This window comes from Euleptes europaea, chromosome 5 (genome assembly GCF_029931775.1).
Source record: "Euleptes europaea isolate rEulEur1 chromosome 5, rEulEur1.hap1, whole genome shotgun sequence".
Taxonomy (NCBI): Eukaryota; Metazoa; Chordata; class Lepidosauria; order Squamata; family Sphaerodactylidae; genus Euleptes; species Euleptes europaea.
Genome location: NC_079316.1, coordinates 8,714,705 through 8,738,470, shown reverse-complemented (window position 1 = coordinate 8,738,470; position 23,766 = coordinate 8,714,705). Strand labels below are relative to the sequence as shown.

The 23,766-nt window shown below is 47.2% G+C and overlaps 1 protein-coding gene across 1 annotated transcript; it reads right to left on the bottom strand.

Moving 5' to 3' along the window:
• Positions 1 to 424: 424 nt before the first annotated feature.
• On the bottom strand, positions 425 to 21,054 carry LOC130477878 (cytochrome P450 2J5-like). The gene is made up of 8 exons (XM_056849961.1): positions 20,925 to 21,054; positions 18,405 to 18,554; positions 13,835 to 13,995; positions 12,430 to 12,606; positions 9,450 to 9,591; positions 5,657 to 5,841; positions 2,118 to 2,259; positions 425 to 603 (listed from the first exon to the last, which is right to left on the bottom strand). Exons 1-8 carry the CDS (start codon positions 21,052 to 21,054, stop codon positions 425 to 427), a joined length of 1,266 nt encoding a protein of 421 aa, XP_056705939.1.
• Positions 21,055 to 23,766: the final 2,712 nt, after the last annotated feature.

Here is a 23,766-nt window from a genome sequence, read left to right as displayed (position 1 = left end):
TAAGAGGCGGATGGAGGTGATGGGGAAGTCAATAAATTTTCCTTTATTTTTTATTTTTATTTAGCACTTAAACAATTATAACAACATTACCTATGATTTAGTTTTTAATACTACGTATATTGTTGTTTGTTAACATGGAAAATTTATATTATGAAAACCAATAAAATTTTCAAAGAAAAAAAAAAAGAGTCCACCGCTCCAGACCACCGCTCTTAACCACTACACCACGCATTAGACTCCCAATGGGAAAGTGTGGGTCCAGCGAGCAATGAACCCGAAGTAAAACGCCCATGCATAACCTGTTTGAAAGGAAAGGAAGGCAATCCTGGCACAGTTACTGTGGGGAGCCAACAATACATTGGTTGAAGAGGGTACAGAAATGCCCAGGGTGGTAAGTTCGCCAATGGCCTTCTTTCTTTGCGGTTTAGCGAGGAGTAGCGCAGATGGTGTACCGATGGGGCCGAACTATAAAGCCCATCTCACGGTTCAGATTCATTTCTTGCACACCTTCGGGCGCCCGGAACGTAAATGCCTGAAAAAGGCTGCTGACGATGATGAACAACTCCACCCTCGCTAGCTGTTCCCCCATGCACACACGGTGCCCTGAAGCGAGGGGGAGGGAACGGAGGAAGAGAAGGATAGAAGGACAGTGGCATTTAAATCAGGCGCGCTTTGATCCAGCACAGGCCTTAGACTGGGGCAAGCAACCCCGGGCATGCCCCCTGAACTGGGGCATGCCAAACCATTTTACTGGGCATGGAGGGCACGTCCTCCCACCCAAGGGACTGTGGTGAGCCCCCCTTTTATTTTATTTTTAAGCAAGTGTTTACCTTCTAAACATTAAACACCATAAACATAAACACCATGCAACCATAAACACCATACAAGCACAATACAGGCGATTACACTTTGATCTTGATTTTACATAGCTCTCTTTAGGGTTGCTAACCTCCAGGTCATCACTGGAGATCTCCTGCTATTACAACTGATCTCTAGCCGATAGAGATCAGTTCACCTGGAGAAAATGGCCGCTTTGGTAATTGGACTCTATGGCGTTGAAGTCCCGCCCCTCCCCAAACCCCACCCTCTTCAAGCTCCACCCCAAAAACTTCCCACCGATTGTGAAGAGGGACCCGGCAACCCTATCTCTCTTACACAGTCTATCTTAATCTATTTTAATCTAACTGTTCTGCTCTTCAAGAAGCAAGGTGCATTAATGATTTGCCCTTTCTATTTCTACCATAGTTGTATATGTTGTTGTAAAAAATTATCAACTGCCTTCTTAAGACATTTAATCTTAATACCGTTTGTTAGGGTTGCCAACCTCCAGGTACTAGCTGGAGATCTTCTGCTAGTACAACTGATCTCCAGCCGATGGAGATCAGTTCCCCTGGAGAAAATGGCCGCTTTGTCAATTGGACTTTATGGCGTTGAAGCCCCTCCCCAAAACCCGCCCTCCTCATGCTTTGCCCCAAAATCCTCCCACCGGTGGCGAAGAGGGACCTGGCCACCTTACTGTTTGTACTATTTTCTCACGCTCTTCATAACTCATACGGCTTTAATTGTGTATGTTATTACGCAAAGAGGGACCTGGCAACGCTACTGGGGAGGCATGGCCTGGCCCGACCAAGTGACGTATATGTCATATCCGGCCCTCGTAGGGTTGCCAGGTCGCTACTTACCTTGGGCAGGAGCTTCTTATGGGCGGGGCTGGGTGGAGGGATTCCAGCACGCTCCCGATTCCACTTCCGGTTTCCTAACCCTGCTGCGTGCATGCTCTCTGGGGCGTGCGCACAGCAGGGCAAGTGGGTAAGGCGCCAGCCTCCCTTTCCACGCTGCAAGCCAGATCGGGACCAATCTGGCATGCAGTTTGGAACGGGAGGCTGGAGTGTTCCCGGGAGCATGCCGGGGGGAGGGGGGGTTGCTCCCCCTTTCTGCTTCCTCCATCTGACCATCAGCTGGTCAGCGGGCAGACCTGTTGATTGGCGGGCAAGTGCCCACCGCAACCAGGTAGTTGGCAACCCTAGGCCCTCATCACAAAGGAGTTCAACTCCCCGGTTCTAAAGAATTGTTATAAACGTTTAGAAAGAAGTTTATTATAGAAGTAAGGCCTTTACCTGCTGAAAAGGAAATAAAGGCTTCCCTGCAGGAAAAATTGCCGTCCTCATCCAGGAAGTGATTTGGGTTGAACTGATCAGGGGTCTCCCAGTACTCAGGGTCAAACATGGCAGTACGTAAATTTACTGAGACAATAGTGCCCTAGGAGAGGAAAAAAATGTGAATGCAAAAAAGTCTGACAGATAGTTCAGGGGTAGTATATAAAACAAACAGCACGATGGCAACAATAACTAATTGTATTATAAATCATACACTCCAAATACAGTAAGGTAGATATTATAGAAATAGAGTCACCTTAATTGAAGTCAGTTCATACATGAAGAACTTGAAAACCCAAAGTTCATGAGCTATGCTTTATACCACGCTAGGTGAAGCTGGGGCAGCAGAAACCTGCCGAATCCAAAGGTGGTAGATGCTGTTGTAAGCTTGCTCCTGACCCATGGGGTGACGTCACATCCTGATGTTTACGAGGCAGACTTTGTTTTATGGGGCGGTTTGCCAGTGCCTTCCCCAGTCGTCTTCCCTTTACCCCCAGCAAGCTGGGTCCTCATTTTACCGACCTCGGAAGGATGGAAGGCTGAGTCGACCTTGAGCCGGCTACCTGAAAACGACTTCCGTCGGGATCGAACTCAGGCCGTTTGCAGAGCTTGGACTGCAGTACTGCAGTTTACCACTCTGCGCCACGGGGCTCCTTAAAAGGCACAAACACCGTTACAAATATTACCAACACATAACAGTTGATGTTAGTGCATAAAATGACCAAAATCTGACCATACGTGTTTCAGCCTTTTTCGGCTCTCAGATGCATGGTGTGTGGGGGGGAAAGTGTAATGTTCTACTGCCTTATTGTATTAATATTCAATCACAATAAAACAGTTGGAAGCTGAAGAATCAAAGCAGGTTATTTTATTGGCCAATATAACAAAATGCTGGTGAAAATTGCCTAAAGCACAGAGCAATTTCCACCCACATCAAAGGATTGCAAGCATGGATATAGACTTTGATAATGGGTGGTTACAGAAACGTAATACACACGTAACACTGAACTGTTCAATAAACCTCTTGGACGTATAAGCAATTATTTGCATATCCAATAGAAAATGCTCTTCAAGGCGTTGCCTAATGGTTAATGAGGAGGCACAGCTTCACATTCCAAGATGACATGTCTTGTCTTAAATCAAAGCTCCAGGCTTAATTAAGCAACCTGCCTGTACCAAGAGGGAATGACCTCACCTAGTCAGCTGCCTGCAAACTGCTTGCTGGGTCACTCTGACCCAGGCTCCTCAGCAATGAATGTAGCTTGACCAAAGTACATGTTACCCATAATGCAAAGTGATTCTAGACTTGTACATAAGAATCTATATATGTGTGTGTGTGTTGTGCTATGTGAATATGCATATATGTGACAGCATATATGTTTTCTCTATAAACTAAGTTAATTAGGGCACTACAAAAGCAGGAGAAATGGCAGCTGTTGGAGGAAAAGGATGCACAAAACTCCCATGTGGATGTTCTGTCGCCAGCAGCAATGACAGCGAAAGAGAGAGTCCTGGCCTTGGTTGCTAAATGTTGCCCCAAGTAATTCTTGCTTAGCAGGCTGGCCAGTGGATGCTGAAATAGCAGATTATTTGAGAGCCAGCGTGGCATGGTGGTTAAGAGTGGCGGACTCTAATCTGGAGAACCGGGTTCGATTCCCCGCTCCTCCACAGGAGCGGCAGACTCTAATCTGGTAAAATGGGTTCGATTCCCCACTCCACGGGAGCGGCAGACCCGGTTCACCAGATTAGAGTCCGCCGCTCCTGTGGAGGAGTGGGGAATCGAACCCAGTGGGTTCGATTCCCCACTCCTCCACAGGAGCGGCGGACTCTAATCTGGGGAGCCGGGTTCGGCTCCCCACTCCTCCACATGGGCGGCGGACTCTAATCTGGTGAAACGGGTTTGATTCCCCACTCCTCCACATGAAGCCAGCTGGGTGACCTCAGGCCAGTCACAGTTCTCTTAAAGCTCTCTCAGCCTCACTTATTTCACAAGGTGTCCGTTGTGGGGAGAGGAAGGGAAGGAGAGTGTAAGCCGGTTTTATTCTCCTTTCAAAAATGTAGAGAAAACCAGCATATAAAAACCAACTCTTCTTCTTTAGGGTGTTTTACTCATTGTAGGTCTTTGTTATGTATTGTCATCTTGGAGGGGGGGGTTGTGTGTATAAACCAGCTAGATTCCTTTCAGGAAGCAACGCAAACTAGAAGGCTAGTTTAAATGAACTAAACTGAAGCTATTGTATCTTGGTCACGTCATGAGACGACAAGAGTCACTGGAAAAGACAGTCATGCTAGGAAAAGTGGAGGGCAGCAGGAAAAGAGGGAGACCCAACAAGAGATGGATTGACTCAATAAAGGAAGCCACAGCCTTCAATTTGCAGGATCTGAGCAAGGCTGTCAAAGATAGGACATTTTGGAGGACTTTCATTCATAGGGTCACCATGAGTCGGAAGAGACTTGACGGCACTTAACACACACACACAGTTTAAATGAATGAATAAATGACTTTGGCTCCAACTTCGAGCAAGTATGTACGTGTGCAGCAAAAACAACAACAGAATGAGGTACATTTGCTGAACCCACATCATCTGTGTGGTCGCCCCATAAATGTATGCATAAACTGCTGTCAAGTCGTAGCCAATTTAGAGCGACCCCTGATGGGGTTTTCAAGGCAACTTTCTCTACCACTTAAGGAAGAATCAAACCGGCTTACAATCACCTTCCCTTCTCTTGCCCACAACAGACTCCCTGCGAGGTAGGTGGGGCTGACAGAGAACTGGGACTAGCCCAAAGTCACCCAGCTGGCTTCATTTGTAGGAGCGGTGAAACCAACCCGGTTCACCAGATTAACATCTGCCGCTCGTGTGGAGGAGTGGGGGAATCAAACCCAGTTCTCCAGATCAGAGTCCACCGCTCCAAACCACTGCACTTAACCACGACATCACGCTGGCAAGTGATAAGGCAGAGGTAGTTTGCCATTGCCTTCTCCTGCGGAGTCTTCCTTGGTGGTCTCCCTTCCAAGAACTGACCCGGCTTAGCTTCCTCCAAAAAGGGACTTACCAGGGGCTTACCGACCCTGCCTAGTGACCCCAGCAAGGGGTTTTCAAGGCACATGAGAAGCAGAGGTGGTTTGCCATTGCCTTCCTTTGCAGAGTCTTTCGTGGAGGTCTCCTTTGAACACATGAACACATGAAGCTGCCTTACCAGACCCTTGGTCCATCGAAGTCAGCACTGTCTGCTCAGACCGGCAGCAGCTCTCCAGGGTCTCATGTAGAGGTCTTTCACATCACCTACTTGCCTGGTTCCTTTAACTGGCGATGCCGGGGATTGAACCTGGGACTTTCTGCATTTCAAGCAGATCCTCTACCACGGAGCCACGCTCCCCCCTTCCCAATTACTGACCCAGCTTAGCTTCTGAGATCTGACAAGATCTGGCTATACTATACCATTCCACATCCCCTTCCCATCAATAGATAAGAAACTAAAAATGAAAAGTGGTGTACCTTCTTGATAAGAAAGCCTTGCACAACCATGTCCTTCGTGCACTGTCGGAATGTGCTGCTAATGATGGAGCTAAAACGCAGGACCTCATGAATGACCGCGTTCGTGTAAGGCAGCTTCTTCCGGTCGTCATAGCAGATTACGTGGGAGGGTCCCAAAACATCATCCAACTCTTTCTGGATATTAGCTGAGCAGAAGGGTTGAGACACAGGTGACTTATGCATGGTCGCTTTAACCTCCTTTATTCCCTGTTTCAGCCAGGTTCAAATTTTTCAGTATGCACGATGGTCATTTGCACATGGTCTCTGTAGCCTGTTTCAGCCAGGATCAAAGTAACCCAGGTTGGGGGGGGGGAACTGTTTGCATTGGCTGGAACGATCAGGGACGAAACTGGGTGCTAATGGAGGCGTGAATACAGAAAAGCAGTCTCCCAGGTTCAAATCAAGTCCCACCCCTTTAAATGCTGCTCTGTAATTGGCTTACCGCACGAGATAAGATTTCCTTCCCCCCAAACCCAACTGCCGCATAAAAAAAGCATTTTAAGAACAAAAAAAGCCAATCTGAAAGGGGCGGGGGGAGAAATCTAAGCATCGTTTTTAAAAAGCCTTTCTTTTGCTCAGAAAGAGCTCCAAGGGAACAGGAAGCACTTGAATCCCTGCCTCTTTACACACTGCTTTGTGATTGGCTGTGAGAGAAGCCAATCTTCTGTGCTTCCCCTGATTGGCTATCTGCATGCTGCCTTGAAGAGGGGTTTGGAAAAAGGTGGGGCGAAGCTCAACCCGAGAAAGTTGTACGCTCGCTCAGTGATTCTGGAAGGAGCCAGGAGGAACGGTTTAATTCGGGCCAGAAGAGGAATGGGGAAAGCCAGGTTCATTTTGCAACTGGTCATAGGAGCAAAGAAGGAAATTTTTTTTTTTAATTGATTGGGGATAGTACCTGGGATTGTGATAGGGTTGCCAACTTCCAGGTACTAGCAGAAGAGCTCCTGCTATTACAACTGATCTCCACCCGATACAGATCAGTTCACCTGGAGAAAACTGCCGCTTTGGCCATTGGACTCTAGGGCATTGAAGTCCCTCCCTTCCCCAAACCCCGCCCCAAAAACATCCCGCCGGTGGCGAAGAAGGACCTGGCAACCCTAGATTGCGATCTGTACTTTATATATGTTATTTCTAATCTTCCTTTCTCCCTCGGACTCCAGGCAGATTACTCGGAGTGAGTCGATAACATCAACGGGATGGGACATTCAATAAACAACAAAATAGGATCTGGGTTGTGGAACCAACCAGAAGTCTAAAAAAAGAGAACGGAAGCAAACCGTTAAGTGTCAACAAAACACACTAAAGCAGGGGTTGCAAACATAAGGCCCAGGGGCCGGATCCAACCCCTTGAGAGCTCTAATCCAGCCCGGTCCAGGTTTGGGCTCCCAGCAGAGGCTGTCACCCACCCACCCCCAGCCCCAATCTGGGCTGGCGAGCCCGCTGCTGAGGCACCCACCCACACCCCCACTCTTGATCTGGTCTGGCGAGGCATGGCCCGGCCTGACCAAGTGACATTTATGTCCTATCCGTTCCTTGTAACAAATGAGTTCGACACCCTTGCATTAAAGGATGCAGTAGGATCCCAACTTACAACAACCTATACCCTGTAGTGTAGACCACAGTCCCTAATAATACGTCCAGTTCACATTGTGAATAATTTTGTACAGTGCTACTCTATCGCCTGCATGGAAAAGCCCTTTCATAGAAACAGAGCTGGAAGAAACCTCAAGGGTCATCTAGTCCAACCCCTGGCACAAAGCAGGAAATTCACACCAAGGCTAAAGTTGTGTCAGAGCCTGCCCTGGTCTGCTCTCGCTTCCCAGGGGATCCTGCACGTTTGTGATTTCGGTTAAGCCTAGCCCGGCACCTGGAGTATGTTGAGACTTCGGCCATGAGAATCCTTATCTCTGGGTTGTCGTGAGAATCCTTATCTCTTATCTCTGAGGTCTGATATCTCAGAAGTTGTGTCTTAAATCATGTACTGTTCACTGCAATGTATTCTCTGCTTTCCTACGCCTACTGAGCGGTCTACTCTAGCTTTCAGCCCATGCCTGCTGAGTCTTTCAATAAAGCATTTTACTTCAGACTACCTGTTTGAGTGAATTCATATGAGAGAGCTACAGGTGGAGACCTGAAGCTGACAAGTTGCCAGCTCCCTCTCCGCCACCGGCGGGGTTTTTTTGGGGGGCGGAACCTGAGGAGGGCAGGGATTGGGGAGGGGAGGGGCTTCAATGCCATAGAGTGCAATTGCCAAAGCAGCCATTTTCTCCAGGGGAACTGACCTCTATCGGCTGGAGATCAGTTGCAATAGCAGGAGATCTCCAGCTAGTACCTGGCAACTCTACCCCTGCAGTATGTCCCAACAGCAGATGCTGCCTAAATAGAGCTGCCAACCTTCAGGTATTTGGACCACAATTTAGGAAGTTAGTCAAATATATGCAGTCACTATGGCTTATAAAGTGAACAAAATATATAATAAAGACCAATAACATAAATTCCATGCAACAAGTGTATAATAATTTTTTAAGTATTTCACATAGTCCGATAAGTATCCTGTTTCAAAGTCTGTTTCTTCAGTTGGTGTATAATATTGTATAATATACACCAACTGAAGAAACAGACTTTGAAACAGGATACTTACCGGACTCCTGTCTTGGTTGTATATGGTCCATAAGCTGCAAAGAAAGTGTATAAATTGTATGGTTCATGTGAAGTAACAGAACTAAAAATTCTATGTGAAATACTTAAAAAAATTATTATACACTTGTTGCATGGAATTTATGTTATTGGTCTTTATTATATATTTTGTTCACTTTATAAGCCATAGTGACTGCATATATTTGACTAACCTCTAGATATTAGCTGGAGGAGATCTGCTATTACAACTGATCTCCAGCTGATAGAGATCAGTTCCCCTGGAGAAAATGGCCGCCTTGGCCATTGGACTCTATGGCATTGAAGTCCCTCTCCTCCTCAAACCCCACACTCCTCAGGCTCCGACCCAAAAACCTCCCATCAGTGGTGAAGAGGGACCTGGCAACCCTATGCCTAAAGCCTTTATGCCAACCAGACAAAAGTTCCCATGCCACTAACAGACCTGCCCTAAATGCATTTCTATTCTGACAAAGTCATCCTCTGCCAAGACTAGGGTTGCCAGCTCCAGACTGAGAAATACCTGGAGATTTTGGGGGTGGTGCCTGAGGAGGGTGGGGCTTGGGGTGGGGAGGGACTTCAATAGGGTTGCCAGGTCCCTCTTTGCCACCGGCGGGAGTCTGAGGAGGGTGGGGTTTGGGGAAAGGAGGGACTTCAATGCCATAGAGTCCAATTTCCAAAGCAGTTCTTTTCTCTAGGGGAACTGATCTCTATTGCCCGGAGATCAGTTGTAATAGCAGCAGATCTCCAGCCACCACCTGACAATTGGCAACCCTGACCAAGACCTCATCACATGAAGCTGCCTTATACTGAATCAGACTCTTGGTCCATCAAAATCAGTATTGACTACTCAGACGGGCAGCGGCTCTCCAGGGTCTCAGGCAGGGGTCTATCACATCACTTACTTGACTAGTCTTTTTAACTGGAGATGCCGGGGATTGAACCTGGGACCTTCTGCATGCAGATGCTCTACAAACTGAGCCGCGGCCCCTCCCCAGCAGGTTATTGTGTGTTCATCATGGACTACCATCAGTGGTGGCAGGAAGATTCACATTTGTAGACCGAGATGGTCTAATTTCAGTCACATCTTCCCTCTTCTCACCTTGGATATTCGGGTAAGCAGCCATATATAGCAATGTCCAGTACAAGGAAATCGCCGTGGTATCTACCCCTGACCCAATCAAGTCTGTTATACTTATAGTCAGGTTGCCTTCATTATATGTAGAGGTGGGATCATCTTTGCTCTGAGGAGGAAACAAATCTGCAATTACAACTATGCAACATTTCATAGAATCATAGAGTTGGAAGAAAATAAAACTGCTGATATCATACTGCCCTTGTACAAATCTATGGTGAGACCACACTTGGAATACTGTGTACAGTTCTGGTCACCACACCTAAAAAAGGATATTACAGAGCTTGAGAAGGTGCAGAAAAGAGCAACCAAAATGATTAAGGGACTAGAGCAACTGTCCTATGGGGAGCGGTTAAGACTCTTAGGGCTGTTTAGCTTGGAAAGAAGGCGGCTGAGGGGAGACATGATAGAGGTCTATAAAATTATGCATGGTTTGGAGAGAGTGGACAGGGAGAGGTTTTTTCTCCCTCTCCCATAATACTAGAACATAGGGTCATCTGCTAAAGCTGGAGGGCGAGAGATCAAAACAGATAAAAGGAAGTATTTTTTCACACAACGCATAGTTAAATTGTGGAACTCCCTGCCCCAGGATGTGGTGATGGCTGCCAGCATGGAGGGCTTTAAGAGGGGAGTGGACATATTCATGGAAGAGAGGGGTATTCATGGCTATTAGTTAAAATGGATACTAGTCAATTCAATTCAATTCAAAAACCTTTATTGGCATAACGGATACTAGTCATGCTGCATACCTATTCTCTTTAGTATCAGAGGAGCATGCCTATTATTTTGGGTGCGGTGGAACACGGGCAGGATGCTGCTGCACCTGTCTTGTTAGTGGCTTCCTAGAGGCACCTGGTTGGCCGCTGTGTGAACAGACTACTGGACTTGATGGGCCTTGGTCTGATCCAGCAGGGCCTTTCTTATGTTCTTATGAAGGGACCACCAGGGTCATCTACCAGTGGTCGGCAAACCGCGGCTCCCGAGCTGCATGCGGCTCTTTGGCCCCTTGAGTGCGGCTCTGCACACGCGGGGTGACGGGAGAGGTGGCGGCGGCTGTCGTCGCCTCCGCCGTGCGAATGAACTGAGCCACTCCTCCTGCCGGCGGCCCTTTCCCATCTCCGGGGCGGGGCGGGGGGCAGCCAAGGGAGGCGTGAAGCGGCCTGACAGGGGAGGGAAGACCCATCCTCCTTCCTTGGCGTGGTACTTCCCTTACAATTATATATATATATATATATATATATATATATATATATATATATATATATATACACACACACACACACACACACACACACACACACACACACACACACTGTCAGTTTGCATTAAACAGCTGTAACTGCATCTGTATCTTATGTTATATTATAATCATGATGTTAAAAATGTTCAGGTTTTTTTAGGTTTAGAAATGTGTTACTTAGAAGCTAGAATAGTTTTGTTAAGCTTTAAAGTGCCGCAGGATTCTCTGGCCTGGTTCTTCTCACAGACATGGTGAACCTGGGTCTGGCCTTCACCACTTTCATATTCAAAATGGAAGACCCCTTCCTAATTCATAAAGAGACAACAGCTAGAGAGAGCCAGTGTGGTGTAGCGATTAGAGGGTAGGGCTAGGATTTGGGCGACCCGGGTTCAAATCCCAGCTCTGCCATGGAATTTAAACTTTAAGTTTAAGAAATTTGGCTCTCAAAAGAAATCTCAATCGTTGTACTGTTGATATTTGGCTCTGTTGACTAATGAGTTTGCCGACCACTGATCTAGTCCAACCCTCTGCACAACACAGGAAATTCACACCTAACTCCCCCCCACCCACTCCCAGTGACACAGCCGAGTGATTTTGGAATCCTTCGTGGACTGCTTCCGGTTGTTCATCTGCTGGATATTAGTATTGTATTTTTGTTAGTAATTGGTTTCATTAGCATTCGTATTATTATATTCTTGACATCGGGCCACCGTGCTGTTCTTTGCTTGTTTTATTACCTATCACTCATCACAGGTCACTTTTGTTTTTTCATTAGTGACCACCTGGATGTTGGCAAACCCTAGGTGGAGCTGATCATGATTCTCAAGCTATTCCATTGTTGGGGCCCATGGTGGGGTGTTTCAAAAAACAGATAATATGATGAGCCATTAGACCAATGGTTTTACTGCAGTACCCATGTCTGCTCAAGGGTGCAGGAGTTTCCTGCTAATTTCCTGCTAATTTTTACCCAGTACCCATGTCTGCTCAAGGGTGCAGGAGTTTCCTGCTAATTTGTGTCTGTGTGTTCTGCCTTCAAGTTGCTTCTGACTTATGGCAACCCTGTGAATGAATGACCTCCCTAACTAAATATTGTCGAAGGCTTTCACGGTCAGAGTTCATCGGTTCTTGTAGGTTATCCGGGCTGTGTGGCCGTGGTCTTGGTATTTTCTTTCCTGACGTTTCGCCAGCAGCTTTTCTTCAGAGAAAATACCAAGACCACGGTCACACAGCCCGGATAACCTACAAGAACCGATGACCTCCCTAACGTCCAACCATTAAAGCCTTGGTAGGTGTTGCAAATTGAGGGCCGTGGCTTCCTTTTTAGAGTCAATCCATCTTCTGTTGGGTCTTCCTCTTTTCCTGCTGCCTTCAATTTTTCCTTGCAATGTTGTCTTTTCCAGTGACTCTTGTCTTCTCATAATGTGACCAAAGTATGATAGCCTCAGGTTAGTCATTTTAGCTTCTGGGGAGCTGATCTATAAGTTCATATAGAGCACTGGTTCCCAAAGTGGGCAGTACCACCCCCTGGGGAGGGCGGTGGGATTACCTAGGGGGCACTAAGAGGCAAGGGGGCAGCAGGGGGCACTAGAGGCGGGCCCCTTCAACTGTGTTGTTGGATAGGGTGGGGGTGCTAGGGTTGAGTTTGTGGAACCAAGGGGACGGTGGCCCAAAAAGTTTGGGAACCGCTGATATAGAGCCTCTACTTACCTTATCCATTTGATTCAGGTAGAAGTCTATGAAATCTTGTGGGTCATCTGAGCGCCCTTTTTTCTCATGGTTTCTAATCTCTTCCTTTGCAAATGCAATAGCAGCCTGAAAGGCATTGAAAAGTTTTCTCGGAGGTCCGATAATACGACTCATCCATTTCGGAGGGACGAAATAAAGCTGGCCGAGAAAAGAAGCCGGTTAAGGGAATGTTCGCCTTTATCCTTTAAAGGGCATCACGGAGAATGACTATCTGTTGCCCCAGAAGGTCAGACCAGAACCAATGGGTTGAAACTAAATCAAAAGAGTTTCCGTCTAGACATTAGGAAGAACTTTCTGACAGTTAGAGCGGTTCCTCAGTGGAACAGGCTTCCTCGGGAGGTGGTGAGCTCTCCTTCCCTGGAGGTTTCTAAGCAGAGGCTAGATGGCCATCTGTCAGCAATGCTGATTCTATGACCTTAGGCAGATAATGAGAGGGAGGGCATCTTGGGCATCTTCTGGGCGTGGAGTAGGGGTCACTGGGTGTGTGTGTGTGTGGGGAGGTAGTTGTGAATTTCCTGCATTGTGCAGGGGGTGGGACTAGATGACTCTGGTGGTCCCTTTCAACTCTATGATTCTATGATCCCCGACATTCCTGTATTTTAAGAAATGCTGATTTCCATTACTGCAATTTTTGATGAGTTGAATCTGGATTGCTGGACCCGACACCCTTTCGCCACAGTCATAGAATCATGGAATCATAGAGTCCATCTAGTCCAACCCTCTGCTCAGCCTACAGCATCCCTGACAAGTGCTTGTCCAGCCTCTGCTTAAAGACTGCCAACGAGGGGGAGCTCACCACCTCCCTAGGCAGCCCATTCCACTGTCAAACAACTCTTACTGTAAAACAATTCCCCCACCCCCTAATATCCAGCCGGTACCTCTCTGCCCGCAATTTATACCTATTATTGCGAGTCCTGTCCTCTGCTGCCAACAGAAACAGCTCCCCGCCCTCCCTGCCCTCCTCTAAGTGACAGACCTTCAAATGCTGAAAGAGAGCAATCCTGTCCCCCCTCAACTTCCTCTTCTCCAGACTGAAAAATCCCAGCTCCCTCAGTCACACGGTTGCTACAGGCAGCATTGCTTTTAAAGCCTGCAGTGGCCCGATTAAGTTCAGGATATAGAAGGATGAGAGGCACCAGTCATGCTGAGCTAAAAACAGCCCTGACGAGAAGCTACTTGTCTCATTTTGGCACTGTATGTGGGGTATTCAGCACAGCATGCGCAGGGCCAAAGTGATGCAAATAACTCCCCATGCTAGTTTGGCCCTAATTGTACATGTGCAAGTGATCATGTTCATCCCTGAAGGGGCGGGGGGAGATTGGAATATCAACAGAAGATTATCAGGAAATGTCTATTAAAAACTTACAAAGTGAAGGGGATGAGCGACGTATTGTATTATGTCATCCATGGAATGATATATCTCAGGTATCTTTTTATCTCCAAAGGAAAAGTTGTGTCCCAAAACCGCTTTGCAAATCACAGAGGAAACTGAATGCAAGAGGCATTCCCAAGGGTCCACTGGCCTACCTGAAAACACAGATATTAGCATCATAAGTTCAAAAAAACCTGATTTGAAGACTTAGGCCATTTATGCAGGGTCTATTCTGCTCCTTGCTCAATGCTGATTTTTTAAGCCTGACCTTTAAAATGACTATTCACGGTCCTGACGCAAGAGGAGAAAGTCAAACAAATTCCACCCCCCATACATGCACACTCGCCTGCTCCTTCGTTTGCATAGTCATTAGCAATAGCCGTTGGCATAGCTAAGCTGCGGCTGGGATTCTGCATGCTTCCTTCAGTGAATGCTTCGATGCGGGGTTGGAGCAAAAACAAAAAGTCGCGTTAAAGGGGCTCTTAAGAAATGCGAAGCAGGTATGCACCCTTTACAGTGACGTCTGGAATGACGGTTCAGCTTGAAGAATTTTTTTTAAAATATGTGGGCACTTCAGCCTAGACCCCGCTGCTAATTACCAAGCATAAACGGCCTTAGCAAAAGCTTTGCACAGCTTCTTAAAACTCCTCTACAGGTGGGGTTGCCAGGTCCCTCTTCCTCACCGTCAGGAGCTTTTGGAGGCAGGGCTGGGATGATACAAGCACAGCTGCGCTGGCATGATTATGTCACTTTCAGGTTTATTCCAGAAATGCCTCATCACACAGACAGCTCTAGTGCTCTCTATAGAAAACACAGAGTTGAGGGGCGGAGTGCAAGAGCGTCCCCATTGCAATGCAGTCCTTCCAAGGTAAACCCTAAAGTAATGTAATCACGCTGCTAGGGTTACCAGTAGGCTTAACAGGTCCCGTAGCTCCATCGGCTGGAGCTTTTCAGCAGCGTTGCTGCAGCGTGTGTTCCACGCGCGGGCGTGTCCTGCGCAACGCACCTATGTCACTTGCTAGAGCGCCGGGTCACTTCTGGGTAAACCGTGAAGTGACATAGGCACGTCACGTGGGTACACATGCACGCATTGCCCACCGGCCCTCAGCTGGTCAGCGGGCAGCCCGGTGGATTGGCAGGATTTTACCCGCCACCACCAGGCACTTGGTGACCCTAGTTACCAGGTCCCTCTTCGCCACTGGTGGGAGGTTTTGGGGGTGGAGCCTGAGGAGGGCGGGGTTTGGGGAGGGGAGGGACTTCAATGCCATAGAGTCTAATTGCCAAAGCAGCCATTTTCTCCAGGTGAACTGATCTCTATCAGCTGGAGATCAGTTATAATAGCAGGAGATCTGCGGCTATTATTTGGAGGTTATATATATCAAATCACACTTCTATACGTACGATCACATATATTAGATCAGAGACTCTAATCAGAGACTCTAATCAGAGACGATCTCATACTGACGCCATGTCTTATCACAAAGTTGTACACGGCTTACCTGACAATCATCAATCAACTGTTACACCTAATTGTGTGTTGAAACGCTGCTAGGGCAGTCAGGTTCATGGTAAGTGGGCGGTCAGAAGCGGCAATCTTCTCGCCGCGTAATCATAGGATCTGTCAGTTGTATCTCATTGAAATGTGGCTGTATCCTGCTAAGGCTTACAGGAAGCAGGACAAGTCAAAATCCAAATTTAATCCATAAGGTTCCACCGATTTGAACAAATGTATAAAAAAAATCTTGCTCTTTGAATTCCGAGGCTACCCTCGGAATGACATTCAAAGAGCGAGAACTAGAACTAGACAAATTGACAGGCAATCTACACTACATTACAAACCAAAAGGCAGTAATAAGACAATAATAATGTCTATAGAATACACACATTTATCGGGACATATACACAGAATAATAAGGCAACAATGGCACCTAGTGGCTCATTTACCAGGTGGCCACGAGCCTCCGATCATAGGATTATGCAGAACTCCTTCTCTGAGGAATTCATTAATTAGAGCAGACATCACTCCTCAACAGAATTCGAGAACAGAACCCCATCCTATAGGTCATTTTTTAAATGTAAAGGGTGAGCCGCCTGTCCTTATGCTTTACAAGTCAAAAGTTTCCAAAGACAAGATCCAGAGTTTAGATTTGATTTAAAATAATTTACTAATTGCAATTCCTCTATGGCTATTTATTGTGTGGTCTGCCCTTGTAGGAGCCCCGTGGCGCAGAGTGGTAAGCTGCAGTACTGCAGTCCAAGCTCTGCTCACGACCTGAGACCGATCCCGACAGAAGTCGGTTTCAGGTAGCTGGCTCAAGGTTGATTCCGCCTTCCATCCTTCCGAGGTCAGTCAAATGAGTACCCAGCTTGCTGGGGGTAAAGGGAAGATGACTGGGGAAGGCACTGGCAAACCACCCCGTAAACAAAATCTGCCTAGGAAACACCGGGATGTGACGTCACCCCATGGGGGATACAGCCACATTTCAATGAGATACACCTGGCAGATCCTATGACCTCCCATTTACGACAAACCTGTCTGCATTAGCAGCGTTTCAACACACAATTAGGTGTAACAGTTGATTGATGATTGTAAGGTAAGCCTTGTACAATTTTGGGATAAGACATGGCGTCAGTATTTGATGTTATAAGAGTCTCTGATCTAATATATGTGATCGTACGTAATTTAATTTTGTTTACATAGATGTCCTACAGTGCACACTGATGAAACCCTTGGAACCGAAACGGCAGAATACCTGGGAAGGCCATCTGTGCGTTTCTGTGTGCTCTTTTGCACTTTTGTGTGCTTCTTGCATATATTTTTTGCGTACAATAGACTGATCCATCCCAACTCCACGGAGCCACAGAACTCATGAAATTGACATGCTGTGTCTAAGAACATCTGAGTTTTCCAGCTAGCCGGGCCTATGGTTGAGGACAGCTGTGGTTGTACGCCTCTTGGCCTCCCCTTTGCTGGGTTTATGCCTCTGTTATGTTGTTGTGTCCAGCTGTTGCCCACCCATAGGATAAAGGGGATCCCCATCTCAGCGCCGTCTGTTAGACTAGGATTTTAACTATTGTTGTATTTTAATTATGTTTGATATTTATTAATATATGGCTATGTAATTTTGTGCTTGTTTACCTGCCCTGAGCCCCACCTTGGTCGGGAAAAGGCAGGTTGGAAATCAAACAAATGAATAAATAAGTTGCTGACTCCATCCCCTTCTATCAGGCCTCACAGCTCTGGTCCATTGCTCCGGTGGGCATTACTTTTCATCAACAGATAGGGCTGCCAAACTCCAGGTACAAGCTAGAGGTCTCCTGCTATTACAGCTGATCTCCAGCCAATAGAGATCAGTTCCCCTGGAGAAAATGGACGCTTTGGCAATTGGACTCTATGGCATTGAAGTCCTTCTTCACCCCAAACCCCACCCTCCTTAAGCCCAAAAATCTCCAGGTATTTCCCAACCCAGAACTGGGAACCCTACCAACAGATGATCTCCAATTTAAAGTTAATGCAAAATCATGGCACTGGATTCATACCATTAACAACCCTAACCCAAGATGGGAACTAGGGTTGCCAGGTCCCTCTTCGCCATCGGCGGGAGGTTTTTGGGGCGGAGCCTGAGGAGGGAGGGGTTTGGGGAGGGGAGGGATTTCAATGCCATAGAGTCCAACGGCCAAAGCAGCCATTTTCTCCAGGGGAACTAATCTCTATCGGCTGGAGATCAGTTGTAATAGCAGGAGATCTCCAGCGAGTACCTGGAGGTTGGCAACCCTATCCACATGAGCGGTGGAGGCTAATCTGGTGAACTAGATTTGTTTCTCTACTCCTACACATGAAGCCAGCTGGGTGACCTTGGCCAAGTTACAGCTCTGTTACAGCTCTCTCAGCCCCACCTACCTCCCAGGGTGTCTGTTGTGGGGAGGGGAAGGGAAGGTGATTGTAAGCCGGTTTGAGTCTCCTTTGTTGAGAAAGTTGGCATATAAAAACCAACTCTTCTTCTTCATATTAATTTTACACTCTCCAGTCAATACTATGTGTGTGTGTGTAAAGTGCCGTCAAGTCGCAGCCGACCTATGGTGAGCCCTTTTTGGGGTTTTCATGGCAAGAGACTAACAGAGGTGGTTTGCCAGTGCCTTCCTCTGCACAGCAACCCTGGTATTCCTTGGTGGTCTGCCATCCAAATACTAACCAGGGCTGACCCTGCTTAGCTTCTGAGGTCTGATGAGATCAGGCTAGCCTGGGCCATCCAGGTCAGGGCCCAGTCAATACTACTTGGTTATAAACATTCATGTCCTTATATTTCTTATTACCTACTCATATACCATATACAGCTATGAAAAGTTGAGGGCAGCAGGAAAAGAGGAAGACCCAACAAGAGATGGATCGACTCAATGAAGGAAGCCACAGCCCTCAGTTTGAAAGATCTGAGCAAGGCTGTCAAAGATAGCACATTTTGGAGGACTGATTCATAGGGTCGCCATGAGTCGGAAGCGACTTGAAGGCACTTAACGCACAACATACCATATATATGTTATATTAGAAGATCACCATTTTCCTGACCTTTCTGAAGGGCAAAGTACTCCACCAACTGAGAGGCCTGCTCTTGCACCCACAGCTCTGCCATCGACTTCCCCATGCCCAGTTTCCTCATGGTGGTTAACCCGAAACGTCTTTGCTGCTTCCACACATGACCGTTGGAAAATATAACGCCTGCAAATGGAACGGGATCGAACGGGAAGGGGACAAAGAAATATTAGATGGGGTTGGAGAAGATTAAGTGAAGAATGCAAACGAGGCGGGCGGCGGCAGATCTACCGTGAAACTCAGTGAAGCTTAAGTTTCAGGGCCCCTAATCCCGGAGGGGCCCTGAAGCAACTTTTTCTTTTCTTTTTTAGTGAGAGAATTTTTCAACCAAACCAATGGAGTTTTTTTTTTTAAGTGTCTGTTATTAAAATGAGGCTATTTTAGTGACAGAATCATAAGCCAGTGGGTTGAAGTACTTGATGCTGACCTTAGAATATGCTCTAATACCTGTTTCATATGGCCTCAAAATGTCCCTTTAAATTGGTCAAATTTCAAAATGTTCAAAAAAATTTTGTTAAGTGTTTCTTATTAAAATAAGGTTATTTTAGTGATAGAAACAAGCCAATGGGTTGAAGTACTTAATGGTGACCCTCCAGAGGAACTGGTTGGCCTTGCATGAGACAGGTTGCTGGACTAGCTGGACCCTCACTTGTCTGATCCAGCAGGACTGTTCTGATGTTCTTGTGAAGGCCTTGTCTTCCATGCCCTGTTTCTTGGCCCTCCAGATGAACTGGTTGGCCATTGTGTGAGACACGATGCTGGACTAGATGGACCCTCACTGGTCTGATCCTGCAGGGCTCTTTTTAAGTTCTTATGACCTCCCCACAAAAATTCCTTCTCGCTCCTGAAGCCACCAGTTAATCCTAAAATGTCAGTCTTAGGGAGGGAGGCAACATCGTCAGCAATACTCAAAGCTGCCGCCACCTCATTATTGGGCTAACTGCATTATCCTCCCAACAGCCACATTCCCTCGTGTGCCTTGTCTCTTGTTCGCTGCTCCCAGTTGGGGAGGGAAACACAGTTCCCCTTGCTAGCAAAATGACAACGCTAAACCATTCCTCCAGCCTGCACGAAGTGATCGGAAATATCCCAATTCAACCCGCCAATAGGGTTGCCAGCTCCGGGTTGGGAAATACCTGGAGATTTGGGGGGCAGAGCCTGAGGATGGTGGGGTTTGGGGAGGGGAGGGACTTCAATGCTACAGAGTCCAATTGCCAAAGCAGCAATGTTCTCCAGGTGAACTGATCTCTACCACTTAAGGAAGAATCAAACCAGCTTACAATCACCTTCCCTTCCCCTCTCCACAACAGACACCCTGTGAGGTAGGTGGGGCTGAGAGAGCTCTAAGAGAGCGGTGACTAGCCCAAGGTCACCCAGCTGGCTTCGTGAGTAGGAGTGGGGAAACCAACCCGGTTCACCAGATTAGTGTCCGCCGCTCATGTGGAGGAGTGGGGAATCAAACCCGGTTCTCCAGATTAGAGTCCACCGCTCCAGACCACTGCTCTTAACCACTACACCACGCTGGTTCTTCATTAAAGACTGCCTACTCCCATACAGACCACCAAGGAAGACTCAGCAGAGGAAGGCAATGGCCAACCACCTCTGCTTCTCACTTGCCTTGAAAGGCCCTTGGTGGAGCTGTCATAAGTCGGCTGTGACTTGACAGTACTTCACACATACAGTGAAACACACATACACACACACACACATTCCTCTACAGTCCCATGAATCTGCCTTACACTGAATCAGACCCTGGGTCCATCAAAGTCAGTACTGTCTACTCTGACCAGCAGCGGCTCTCCAGGGTCGCAGGCAGGGGTCTTTCCCATCACCTACCTGCCCAGTCCCTTTAACTGGAGATGCTGGGGATTGAACCTGGGACCTTCTGCACGCCAAGCAGATGCTCTACCAATGAGCCACAGCTCCTCCTACCCAAGTGCTATAGTCATCTTCTGAGGTCCTGCTTCTGGTGTCCCCGCCTTCTGAGATTAGGTGAGTGGCAACCCAAGAAAGGGCCTTCTTGGTCATGGGACCAAAACTGTGGAAATTCGTCCCCAGGGAGACTTGTCTGTCCCCTTCTATTGCTATCTTCCACCAGTGAGTGGAGACTTCTTTTGTTTTCTCTGGCTATCCCTCAGGGGTCCCTCCTTCCTGTCTAGTTTTTTGTTTGCCATTGGAATATATGTGTATTATAGCTTTGGTTTAAAAAAAAAACCATTAACAACGTGCTTTTATATTGTCTTAATGTTATTTAAAAAGACATTCAGGGATTTTAAGAGAGTGTTATGTACTTTTTAAATCTATGAGCCACCTCAGAGACCCCGGAGAAAGCGGAAAGGCAGGGCATAAAATCTGTCGATAAAGAAATGAAATGACCACTGTGGGGGGGGGCGGGGGAGAATCTCACAGCCATTGAAATCCACTGAGCAAGCGACTTCAGCTACCTTATTGTATCTTCTGCCACATCCACCCGCATTTGCAAGAAAGACAGCTTACCTCGGTTCTTAATAAGGTCTTCAAAAAGGGGTGTTATTGCCCTCTCCGATAATCCTTCACAAGTGATGAGTCCCTCTTTCACTGCCTGGAATCCATTCAGTACAATGATAGGCGTGTGGCCCGCCTGCATGGTGCTGATTTTTCCGTAGGTCTCTCCTAACTAGAGTTTGCAATAAAAAAACATATGCAACAACAACAACAACAACAAGAAGACAGGTAGCGCTTTTTGTGGTTTACTTTTGGCAAATGTTCCTTTTTGGAATAAGCAAAGTACGTAGATGGTCTTTATGAAGAATGCAAGAATCCAGGAAGTTGTTCTGGCTCAGGAGCCAGTTGATTGACAGCTAAGGAATTCTGGGAAATGGTAACATTCAGAACCCGAGGGTCATTTATGCAGGGGAAATTTGCGTTTGGTTTACTGCACAGTTTTCTGTTCCGAACTCTCAAACACTATATGCATGAGGGCTCCCCCCCCCAACAATTCCAGGAGTACTTTGTGATTACTTAGGCATCCCCAGTGAATCACCGGAGCTTCTGAGTCCCTCCCCCTGAAAACGCAGCCTTGTTGCACTTTACATGGAGGGTCTGGGTCAGCTCTCAAAGGGACTGCGTGTGCTTTTGCTGGGTATTCCTCCTCACCTTTCTTCAACAGCTCCCTGCGGGGAGCTGTTTTCCAACCTTTGCAGCCTCTCTTCGGTGTCCTACTGCACATTTCATGATGGTTTAACTCCCTCATTTGTGCTTTGCTTTGAGGGAAGGGGTTGGATGGGAGGGACAGGCATGTAGGAGGGAGAAGCCAAAATGGGCGTGGGGAGAGAAACCCGAAGTTAAAAGCTATGCATGGAAATGGGGCGAATTTGCATCGCTCTTGCCTCGGAGCAGTATTTAAATTCATCCCAAAACAGGATCCTAGAACTGCAGGGGAAGAATGAGGCCAGAGCGAAGTCATGTCTGAAGGATGGTAAAATCATGGATAATGCAAAGGGAGCCTCAAAGCAGTCCTGCAGGGACTGTGAACTAAATACCCCTGCATAAATGGCCGGGGGGGGGGGGAGAGGTCATTTATGCATGGTTAGTATGTACCTGGTTCGTCCCTCTCTTGTCTCACATTTTTATATCCTGAGATCAGAAAACCTTATGCACGGGTGTTCCTTGTTGTGAAGAAAGTCCTGGGAGTTTCAGGAGCAATGCATAACCACAAGCAGTTATCAGGAAGTGTCTGAGCCCCTGCCCCTTGAAAAGCTGCATTGTCATTGGCAGTAGTGCTTACTCTGACAAAAACATCCCCCCTCCCCTTCTCCCCCGTGGCCATTTCAAAACAAATTTCATAAAATGGAATACTGAATCGCATTCACAAAAGTAAAGGGGGGGGAGATTCTTGGTTGCACACACACAAAATTGCTGAAACTGACTAGAACAGACAGTATTTGGAGGGGTGGAAGTTCTCTGTTCATCCTGGAGTGTGCGTGTGTGTGAATTGCACAAAAGAAAAGGGGAGGGGGGATTCTCGGCTGCACACACACACTTTCTGAAACTCACTGAAAATGACACCTCCCTCTCCGGGCTCCTTCTGCGTTGTTGTTTTTTAAGGTTTTTTTTTATGCTCTGATGTAATATTGATATATCATCAAATCAGAATACTATTCAAAATCGCAGAGAGAACCAGGGGAGCCAAGGATCATGCACTTGCCCCCCCCCCCCCGGTGGGTAACTCATGGGTGAGAGATTCAGAACAGATAAAAGGAAGTATTTCTTCACACAATGCACCATTAAATGGTGGAACTCCCTGCCCCAGGATGGGGTGATGCCTGCCAACTTGGAAGGCTTTAAGAGGGGAGTGGACATGTTCATGGAGGAGAGGGCTATTCATGGTCACTAGTCCAAATGGATACTGGTCATGATGCATACCTATTCTCTCCAGAATCAGAGGACTTGATGGGCCTGGGTCTGATCTAGTATGGCCTTTCTTACATACTTAAGTTAATGCCTGTTCTCTCCAGAATCAGAGGAGCATGCCTATTTCCATCAAGTCACAGCTGACTTATGGTGACCCTGTAGGCTTTTCAAGGCAAGAGATGGACAGAGGTGGTTGGCCATTGCTTGCCTCTGCGAAGCAACCCTGGACTTCCTTGGTGGTCTCCCACCCAAGAACTAACCAGGGCCGACCCTGCTTGTAGGGTTGCCAGGTGGATGGTTTTGGTAGGCAATTGCCCAGCTCCTCTGGAGTGGCGGCTGCATGTGCAGGTGGCATGCGCACGCGATGATGTCACTTCCGGTTTTACTTCCAGAAGTGCCCCATTGGCATGGCCAATTTAACACTCAAGCCCCAAATCCCCTTGCATAAGGCAAAGTGAGGGACACACAAGCTTAGTTTTGCTGATAGCCAATTATAAAGCAGCATGTCAAGGGGCAGGGATTCAAATACTTCCTGCTTCCTCAGAATGCTTTCTGAGCAGAGTAAGGCTTTTTAAAACTGAAGCTTGGATTTTCCCCCCTCCTTCTTTTCAAATCGCTCCGTTTTTTGTTCTTTTGTTCTTAAAATGCTTTTTTATGCGGCAATTGGGTTTGAGGGGGGAGGGCACTTTTCTCTCACTACAGCCAATTACGAAGCAGCATTTCAAGGGGCGGGGATTCAAACACTTCCTGGTTTGAGCTTGGAGACTGCTGGTGCATAGACTCCCAACAGGAAAGTGTGGGTCCAGCGAGCAACGGACCTCGATTGGCCCCAAATCACCCAGTGATTTTCTTGACAACTAGGGGTGTAAACCTTGTCCCTCCGGGCCTTGTTAGACACTGTAACCACGACGCCACACTTGAGTCGCAATAATCTTGCTCCAATAAT